Source organism: Haliotis rubra, unplaced genomic scaffold (assembly GCF_003918875.1).
Source record: "Haliotis rubra isolate DU_JTF1 unplaced genomic scaffold, ASM391887v1 Scf617, whole genome shotgun sequence".
Classification (NCBI taxonomy): domain Eukaryota; kingdom Metazoa; phylum Mollusca; class Gastropoda; order Lepetellida; family Haliotidae; genus Haliotis; species Haliotis rubra.
Window position 1 is genome coordinate 127,220 of NW_025767321.1, and position 11,084 is coordinate 138,303.

The 11,084-nt window shown below is 38.5% G+C and overlaps 1 protein-coding gene across 1 annotated transcript in view; it reads right to left on the bottom strand.

Annotated features, from left to right (window-relative positions):
* Positions 1-9,072, bottom strand: part of LOC124256074 (1-phosphatidylinositol 4,5-bisphosphate phosphodiesterase gamma-1-like) — a 64,289-nt gene extending 55,217 nt beyond the window's left edge. Inside the window, exon 1 of the mRNA XM_046690004.1 lies at positions 8,667-9,072. Coding sequence (XP_046545960.1) covers positions 8,667-8,847 — 181 coding nt within the window. The 5' untranslated portion in view covers positions 8,848-9,072. The remainder of the gene's footprint in view (positions 1-8,666) is intronic.
* Between the last annotated feature and the right edge of the window lie 2,012 nt (positions 9,073-11,084).

The window sequence follows — 11,084 nt, forward strand, 5'->3', positions numbered from 1 at the left end:
TGAACAATATAAGTTATGGGACACATTTCAGCGTATTCTGAAAGTATAAAGTTATGGGGCATGCTTCTATTTCTGAAAGTATGAAACTCATGGAATATATTCTTGTTTTTAAGTGTATGAAACTTATGACACATGTTCAAGTGCCTATCAGCTTTGTCTCTTATGACTTGCAGGTTTTTCACTAAGATCATAAACTCACATACGATACGAGATATGTTTTCCTCGCTTAGTTATTTAGATCCTAAGTCAAGTGAGGGTAAAGTAATGCTCATGATTAAATACCATTAACACATTTGTGAGGTGAGGTGAGGTGAAAGTGGGTTTAACGTCGTGCTGGAGAATATTTCGCTCATATGACGACGTGCATGCGTGTGTATGTGTATGTGCGGCTGCTTGTACTAGCCCAGACTGAAGCTGGTTTTATAGTGCTAGCCCACTGAGATACCATGCCGCAGTGAAGCATGAATACCCCACTCAGACACATTATACTGACTCCGAGCCGACCAGTCCTCGTTGTACCCATTAATGCCGAGCGCCAGGCAGGGACCAACAAGTACCATATTTTAACGTCTTTTGGTATGACGCGGTCGGGGATCGAACCCGCGACCTTCCGCTCTCCGGGCGGACGCTTTAACCACTACACCACATTTGTACATTCACATACACATTTAATTTGGTATTAGGCCACAACATTCCAATATGACAATGAAATTAGTATAATCAATCTTATTAACATGAATACACTTCGAAAACTGACATAAAACAGGTTTTCCTGGGGGCTAATAAGAAACAAAGAAAAAACGATCATTCAGCACACCAACACGACCACCGACATACCTTAAGGTTACATGTTAACCAAACACACAAAGTATGTACACTATACAATAACAGCAACCACAACATCAGATTATACTTAACATGCGAGGTGTCTGGTTTGTAACTGACCTCAGTATCACTCTGTGAATCTGTAAAATGAATATTGCTCTCGTGACTCTTGTTATCTCATTCACCTACTTAACCTACTTAACTATATGTTACGGCTATACATTTATGGCTGACAAATAGTTTTTACACAGACATGTTCATTAAAAACAAAGACGGAGACACGCGTGGATCACACGGACATCATTTGAAAGGCCTTGACCACAGATCTTTGACTATCATTATTATTTACATAATGAAAATTAATGCAGCAAGGCTCTTGCCCCCGTTACAATGCATAACACACAGCGAATGGGACGTCTCCTACTCCTAGGAAGTGCTGCCTGGACAAACCGACCAAGAATCTGTGTAGACTCCTCAACACTGCGGCCTTCTTCATTACCCAGAGTTTCAGGATGGCTGTGTTCCTGACTGCACTAGCCAAATGCCAGCCAAGAGATTTGCAGATACCAAATCTAAAAACACCAAGAACAACTGAGAATCGAACACCTTGGTACTTGGAAGAACTATAAGCCCAGTAAATTCCTCTGTGTCTTCCTCTTCTCTCTTGCCACATTTCAGCTGACGAAGAAATTGCATTTTACGAGATAGGGCATGCCAATATCATTGGAAATAAACACGACTTGGAGAATCCGTTTTCCCAGTGTAGATTCTCCCCTGTCAATACGTTCAAAGTCATTGATGTGAAGTAGGTGTAGAGGATCTGTGCTGAGTAGGTCCTGGATCATAGCACTCCTCTTTATTAAAAAAGCAAATCGTGACAAACAGAAAAGCAAAGGACTAAAAAGATCGCCCTGAATTAAGCCGTTTTTGATTAGTTATGATGTCACTCACATGTCAAAGTTGAGCTGACCAGCAGTCTTGGACCTGAGGACTTAACATCAAAAAGGCTTAACTTCAAGCGCCAAAGATAACGGTTTAACACTAAGGAATGATGCTCCTTCCTATGCCACCCTAAATATATGACTAGTGAAGGTTAAGCATGGCAGACAGAGCCATGAACACAAACTTTAACCTTAAATTCCTGTCCGGTTAACAGCACAAGACATAATCCAGAGAAAGAAAGACATAATGAAAAACAGCGGTTGTCGGAGCATCATTTGCTAGTTCAGAGGGCTCATAACAGGAGTACATTACATTATCACAACATCTCTGGCAAATTAGGGAAGTATCAGGATTTAGGGCTGATATCTGATCACAAACGAAAGAGGCACACGTCTCACTATAATCTAGCTCTGTTTGAAGCTGGCCAGTAAAGGTTCTTGCAACGCTTAGTGACTGTGGAGGAACCCAAGTTCACCACTTAATCCAAACAAAATTAATAACAATGGAAGCATTTGGCTTCACCACCACCACCTGAAGCAAAGGCTGTCCCATCAGATGGACAGGCCAGGGCCTTCGTGTTGTAGGATGCCGAGGGTGTCTTTAAAAAGACAGATAATCTAGGAATTATATTATCTTCTCTTTTATGGCACCGGATGAAATTAACGCAACCACATGGGACCATACGCGAGTGCACAAATTCATCATAGTCATAGCCATGATCGCGGAGTGAGAAATTCATACAGAGTCTTCTAATCTGGTTCCGTTAATTTCCATTTTACTTGCCAGGGAATATGTATGCAAACATAGGAAACACGCGTGCTCTTTTCAACGTCTACGATTCAATATTATACATTTCAGGAAACTGACCAAAGCTATCGAGATCTTCAAAAGAACCGATTATGAGAAGAAAGCTGTTCGTCGTTGTGACGAACATCACAACCAGCTTTACGTTAAAGAAAAAGCTTAGAACAGGTTTACCTGTATTTTGAGGAACCTGTATTTACAAACACAAACACTCGATTCATGCACAGGGACCCCAACGGGGACAATGTCACATGTTGACCTGCTGCTTGAAAGAACGCAAAAGCCATGCACAGGATTTGGTCATGAATACCTACTAACGTTAAAGTCAGTTTTGTAACAAATACTACCTCATGAAGAAACAGGATCCATTCTATGAGTGAGTGAGTGAGTGAGTTTAGTTTTACGCCGCTTTTAGCAATATTCCAGCAATATCACGGCGGGGGACACCACAAATGGGCCCAATCTATGAAGACGTAATGACGTTGTCATTGTACACTGCGACACTCGAACGAAACAAACTGAACCTGCGGCATCTGCGTTAGGATTTGTTTGTTTGTTTGTTTTAATTGCTTAGATCGATGCTCATGCTGTTGATCACTGGGGCGTCTTGGTTATTGGTTATTTACAGACCGTCGCCATATAGCTGGAATATTGCTGAGCGCGGCCTTAAACAATAAAACAATCAACAAATCTGGGGAGAAAAGTTTTAAGAAACACAAAGGACAAAGGAAAACAGGCCCAGTGAAGACGTTTCTTGACGTTCGGCCTTCTTTGTTATGTTTTCATGGTTCCACAACATTTGTTTTCCTATGGGTTGATAGGTTTGTTATTGATCAGATGCTTGATGGGCATTTAGAATTTGGGAGGTAATATAACAACGTATGGTATAAACGCTAAATGTACCTACCAATATATAATATTTCTATACCAATCTATTGCATAAACATACCACTTAATCCCTTTGAACTCTGTACATTTCAATCAAAACATAACATTTAATCTCCTTGATCTGTACATCTCTATATTTAATTCCATCTCACTTGCCTCCTGTGCGTACTATATATCTTGCTTGTAAATCATAAACTGTCATTCACCCGATAAAGGGGGAAGTAGTTAAGAAACGTCGTGTTGCAAATAATAAAGAAGCTGTACATCCATACCATACATTGTTAAGGTTTTTATGGTGTTCTCATTCGATTACGTGTGTGTGTGAATAGGGGATTGGCCAACCTGACAATAAAACCCAATTTAATCTGACCAGGAACATTTTCTTTAGTACACCCATTTTATCAAAGTACTGCCTTGATACCTCTAACACAACTGACCCGTGAAGGTCCGGGTTAGAATGAACCTTCAGTACCCCATGCTTGTCGTAAGAGGCTACTAATGGGATCGGGTGGTCAGGCTCGCTGGCTTGGTTGACACATGTCATCGGTTCCCAATTGCGCAGATCGATGCTCATGCTGTTGATCACTTGATTGTCTGGTCCAGACTCGATTATTTACAGACCGCCGCCATATAGCTGGAATATTGCTGAGTGCGGCGTAAAGCTAAACTCACGCACTCACTCTAACACAACCAGGACCTAGATATATGCGAAAACATAATAGTCTAGAGTTATGTCTCAGATGTAAGTGTATTTGTTAGGACACGGAAATAGCGGGACACTCGCATACAAGTACGTAGTTTTACTGAACGTAACATCAAACGCCTATATTTACTCGACGGCTAATGACATGCCATATTTTTAAAACTTGAAAAGCCACGTTCATACAAAGCATTGATATTGTCACGGTTTAAATGATACAGGGATATCGGAGTGAGTGAGTGAGTGAGTGAGTGAGTGAGTATGGTTTTACGCCGCTTTTAGCAAAATTCCAGCAAAATCACGGCGGGGAACACCTGAAATGGGACATCGGAGTGCTTTATGAAGCTAGAGAATGCTGTTTTAAGACAGTTGGCGACATCTAAGCTTTATCATGGCTGGACTGACAAACTAGTGGATGAAACCACGAGCATGGACCCTCGTTACCCTTACGACCATCATGTCGTCGACAAGCATCGATACTTCAAGCAGTGAGTGAGTTTAGTTTCACACCACACTCGGCAGTATTCACGCTATATATGGCGGCGGTCTGTAGTTGAGTTGAGTTGGGTTTTACGTCACATCGGCATTATTCCAGCCACATAGTGAAGAGGAGTGGCGGTCTGTAAATAATAGAGTCTGGACCAGACAATCCACTGATCAACAGCATGAGCATCGATCTACGCAAATGCAATACGATGACATGTGTCGACCAAGCCAGCGAGCCTGACCACCCGACCCCTTTTATTCGCTATTACGACAAACATGGGTTACTGAAGATCAATTCTAACCCGGAACTTCACGGGTTAATACAAGTAACATGTTGAACTCTATCGGGGTAATATTGCTCGGATGGTCAATCAGCTGACCACCTGGTAGCCACACATTTGGCAGGCATGAGGTATCGGGGCCCGCCCCAGCAATGAAAAAACAGTCAAACCAGTGATCGATGGTGTAATTAACGCGCACACCGACGACAAGGATGGCAGGGCACGATGACATATTATGAGTGGTTTCACGCCCTTACTGTGTGTATTTGGAGGTTGACACACAGCAAGGGCGTATTTGTAACTTCCATCTTGACCAACCGATCCCCTTTTGTGTCGGAGGTATTCATTCATTCATTCATTCATTCATTCATTCATTCATTCATTCATTCATTCATTCATTCATTCATTCATTCATTCATTCATTTATTTAGTTATTTATTTATTTATTTATTTATTTATTTGCACACGTTTTAATACGACAATACGGTAGTTTACATTTTTTACGTTTCCCTATTGACTACAATGACGTGTTTGAACATGAACATGTATGGTAATTTAGCAACACAACATGTGAAAGCTATTTTAGATAAGCCCGCGATATGTTCTATGAAGTACAAAATAAAATTAACTACAAAACTGTTGAATCAATACAGTCTTAAAGTGTTCATCTGAAAGTAACTAATTACAACATACAGGCCATGTATAGATTATCTATGACAATCCACAACGAGCAAATACAAGCTAGGCAACAGTACAACTGCACTATAGACTTGCTTATAGTAACCGAAAAAAAGTTATGTGAGTGAGTTTACTTTTACGCCGCTTTTAACAATATTACATCAATATCACGGCGGTGGACACCAGAAATGCGCTTCACACGTTGGACCCATGTGGGGTCTTCGGTGTGACGAGCGAACGCTTTACCCAGGAGGCTACCCCACAGCCCATATAAAGTCATGTAGGTCCGTAAGCTACAGATAGCAGTCAAACCGGACCCGGCCTCGAGTATAAGTGAACATGCAAGTCTCTTTATGGTGAGACAATGGGATACATATAATCGTCTCGTGATTAGGATGTGGAACAAAGATGAAGTGATGTATAATTCATTATACTGATGAGCAAACGAATATATATATATACACGCACAAAATGTCAAAAATAGCACAGGTGTTCAGTCATAAATAGCACATAGATAAATAAAAACAGAATGCCTTTTTCTCCAACATGCAACATGCAAGATCCCTGAAGAGTAAAGAACGAAACATGTTGGAGAAAAAGGCATTCTGTTTTTATTTATCTATGTGATACATATTAAGACTTGACATGCAACTGGATGAAACAAAATTTATTTATTTATGAACCATAGTCTGAACCATATGAATATATATATCTATGTCATCAATTGTACCACCATGGTCGCCTTCTCCCTAAATAAGTCAAACATAATATTACATAATGGGGATAAACAATCTACAGTGGAAGACTGGCACTATGGAAACATATTTATATATAATGTTGAATACAGCATATATACAATGTGCTGGAAATTGAGAAACATATTATGAAACTACAAAGAGATACAGCAGCTAATATCGCATTATAGTTTCCAACCTGTTAATCACGGTTCAGACTATGTATAGACATAGATATATATATATATATATATATATATATGTGTGTGTATGTATGTATGTATGTATATATGTATATATATACATTTTAGCTGATATTATCATGTGTTGTTTTTTTAAATTTTAACTGAAAATTTACAAAGCTATCATACTATTCCACTTCCTTGTTGAATGCACTTTATTTGGTGACTTTAGCAAGTCTCAGATATTGATAAATTTGGAAAACAAACAAAACCACTACACACTAAACGTTTGTTGAATAAAAATATATTATTGTCTGTACACAAGTATATAAAGAAACTACAAAGAGATACAGCAGCTGATATCGCATTATAGTTTCCAACCTGTTAATCACGGTTCAGTCTATGTATAGATAGTAAACTGTGTAATATTTGCACATGTATGGGATCTACACCTTTCTCACTTTCCAGCACATTGTATATATGCTGTATTCAACATTATACATAAATGTGTTTCCATAGTGCCAATCTTCCACTGTAGATTGTTTATCCCCATTATGTAATGTTATGTTTGACTTATTTAGGGAGAAGGCGACCATGGTGGTACACTTGAGCCCAATCCCTGTCTCTTGGACAATAAAATATGTTTAAAACAATCATATTACAAAATAAACTGGTCTGCGCTAGGCCATCAATCAAGGAATAATTCTACATGATTTTTTTTTTCTAAATTTAATTTGATTTAAAACTTTTAAAATTAGTATGAAATTTCATAAAACACAACTGTTGATGCATACCTTAGCTTTGTAAATAAATAAATTTTGTTTCATCCAGTTGCATTTCAAGTCTTAACTGAAAAAATATATTGAAACCAAAATATTTTTATAAGCTGTAGACGACAAATTGACGAGATCAAATTATCATAAAAATTATTTCAGTATTTTATTTAATAAAACACATACACGGAACAGTTTGTCTTTTCTCTCAGTTTGTTTTTGTTAGAGGTCTATGCTGTGTTGACAAATGATGCTTTCATTTACTCACTCATCGTATTAGGCCAGGATGCAGGATGCAGGATCAGTTCATGTTCCGGCATCATGGAATACCCTATCTCTCAACACATAGCAAAACTGAAATTATTTAATTTAAAATGAGTAATCTCCAGGCATACGAGATGTTTTAATAAACTACCTCAACTCCTACCTGGCAACGTCGTGTTGTTTCTTTATGCATACGTTGTTTGTCAAGAAATCCGGAAAATAAAACAGTACACTGATCTGTAAAGGCTTGCACAAACATCTTTAGATTTTTACAGACGGTTATCTATTTTGTTAAATTAGCTCAAGAAATTTAAAACAGAAAATTTCACTAATTTACAAATATTGAATTAAAATGTAAATGCATAATAACATAATTTTTTCATTTGGTATCGTTAAATAATAATTTTATACGATGTGAAATTAAACATTTTAAGCTGGTATTTTGTGCCAAGTAATAAACAGTTTAAACTAATTATGGAGATTACAAAGATGTCCTCAGAGTTAAATGAAATATTTATTTATGTTTTAATAAAGTGTTAAACATAAAATTACAGCTACATGACGGCCAACTATGAATTATCCAATCTGAACCAGACAATCCAGTGATTGATATTACGTCCCTTTATCATCACTTTGGGGTTACAATTACATGAACTCTATCAAATCTCCATGTTGGAACAGCTTGCCCATTAAGTCGTGTCTTACAAGCATAGGTTATGTATCTTCTGACGCGGAAGTCCCATGGTTTTGAAATAAGGGTAGGCGTTAGGGAAGCTTGTTTAAGGGGAACCTCGCGCCTCGCATACTCTACATTTTACTGAACAAACACTGTCGCTGGATTACTCAATTGACCTGAGCACCAGTGAACCAGGAAGTAGAAAGAACTGGGTTACTCCTTGTTCATATTACGAACAAAACCGCGGTTTATTTCCATCATATAAAACTAAAAATCTAACCTCGATCACAAATATCATAAATAATATCATAAATAATGTATAAGACATAAACAATGCGATAGATAAGATAAATACGTTAAAGCGTCCATGGCTACGTGGGAGCTGTCGACATGAACGGTACGCTTCACGCTTGAGTGATAAATATAAACATACCTCTATATTCTGGCTTGCCCCCCTCGTATAAAATACATATGACCTCCTTGGTCTCCAGAATGGCTCTTAAGGTGACGTTCTCTGGCTTCTTCTTTGAGGAACAAAAAACAGTCACAACTACTCCTCTCTCGAGTTTCCGTAAGTTTTTCTCGGAGGTATTTGTGTCATAGTATCCCTCCATTCTCCGCTTTATACCCTCCCGGGTATGTAGCCCTCAGACAAGGTTCGGTGTCCCCGAGGTCTCTGTTGTGGCCGCTCACTGGGCTGGAGGTCCAGTAGGATGTGTATTAATTTTTCGGAGTGTTCGTCGTGAATCTTATCTGAAGGTCAAGGACGTTGTAATGTGTTACACACACGGATATGAAATTGTAGACAGTCAGCATTTGATGTTGATAGACGGGCGGCTTGCATTGTGTATATTGTACTCAGCTTACGATCCGTTAAGTGGAACAGAGGGTGTGTGTGATAGAGAAGGAGGGAGAGAGAGATAGTGTTGGTTAGAGGGGGAGGCATTCATTCATTCATTCATTCATACGCCATCCATCCATCAAACGTTCATGCATTTATTCACTTAGTTTGTTATTTTGGTATTTTTATAAAGTTTATAAAGTTCGCCCGTCCGTCCGTTCCTTCCTTCATTCCTTCCTTCATTCCTTCATTCATTCCTTCATTCATTCCTTCATTCCTTCATTCATTCTAGCAAAGCGGCGTAAAACTAAACTCAGATCAGTCAGTCCTTCCATTCATTCCTTCATTCATTCATTCATTCCGTTTCTTATATTGGTATTGTTTATAAAGTTAGTTCGTCCGTCCTTCCGTCCGTCCATTCGTTCGTTCGTTCGTTCATTCGTTCGTCCGTTCGTTCATTTCGTTTCTTATCTTGGTATTGTTTATTGAGTTTATAATTGTGTTTGTTCGTCTGTCCATTTGTTCTCTCATTCATTCATGCATTCGCCTTCCATCCATCCATCCATCCATCCATCCATTCATTCATTCATTCATTCATTCATTCATTCATTCTTTCATTCGCCCTCCTTCCAAGTCACATGACTATAACCTTCTAGCGCCTTACAGGCAGCTTTGGTTATCTGGGTAACAATGAACTGTATGCGCTATGAGCAAGCTGGCGGTGTGGATTTAACCCAATATAATGGACTAATTATTATTAATAATTTATCATCCATCTATCATTCATGAATTTATTCATTCATTTCGTTTGTTACCATGGTAATCTTTGTACAATTTAGAAAGAAAGGTTTGCCAATGCCAATGATGAATCCATGATTTGTTCCTTAGCAGAATGTGAATAGTATATGTGAATTGCTCTGTTTCCTTATTAGTAATAATGATAATAAAAAAAAATAATTAAAAAATGAAACACACAGTATTGACAAGGAACAAATACTATTAACCCGACAATCTGCCTTCCCAAGAGTGATAGGCAAAGTCTTGACGACCGCGTGTTGGAGAAAGCGGAACTAGCTGTAAACTAGTGGTGGTCCGATTAATTGAAATAATCGAAGATTGGTCGCAGTGACTAAACGACCAAGCAATCGATCATGTTTTCTCATAATCGAACACAAACAATTCTGGAACACTTGTTTTCATCAACAATATTTTTCACAAGGTTGGTTTTGTCTGTTACATTTCATAAGCACTACAAGCTTGTTCCAAGTCATCAATGAATTTATCTTAAAGACATCAAGAAATTTATGTTCCTAACATACTAGTCATCCTTTAAAGATGTGACATTTTGCCCCCCAAAAAACAAAAATAAGTACATGTTTTTTTCTTATATTTTTGTGCATTAACAAATTTCATATATGACGCTAACCAATTATTTTTAATGATTGATCGGTGGTAATAAACCAATCATCAATTATGACATTTTAACCAATTCCCAACACTAATGTAAACAACAGTGTTCCTCCTTTATACAACAAGCGGAAACATAAACAAAACTCCATGACAATCATAATAATGGGTGAGTGAGTGAAGGAAGCAGGGAGAGAGGGGGAGAATTGGAATGCAATCTACTTTAATTGGATGAAAATATTCTCTCGTAGCTGAGTAGAAGTGAGTGAGTGAGTGCACTTTTACGCAGTATTCCAGCAATATCACGGCGTTTGGCGCCAGAATTGGGCTTCACACATTGTACTTATGTGGGGAATCGAAACCACATTTACAGAGAAAGTTAGGAGGAAGAGAGAGAGAGAGAGAGAGAGAGAGAGAGAGAGAGAGAGAGAGAGAGAGAGAGAGAGAGAGAGAGAGAGAGAGAGAGAGAGAGAGAGGGAGAGATGTGGCTGACCGGCTAAGTAGAGTTTAACGGCTTAGTGTTAATATAAGGGAATATACGCATTTAAGATGCTTACCCTTTTGGTGAAATGCACGAGCACGGAAACGCCTCGCAACGTAATA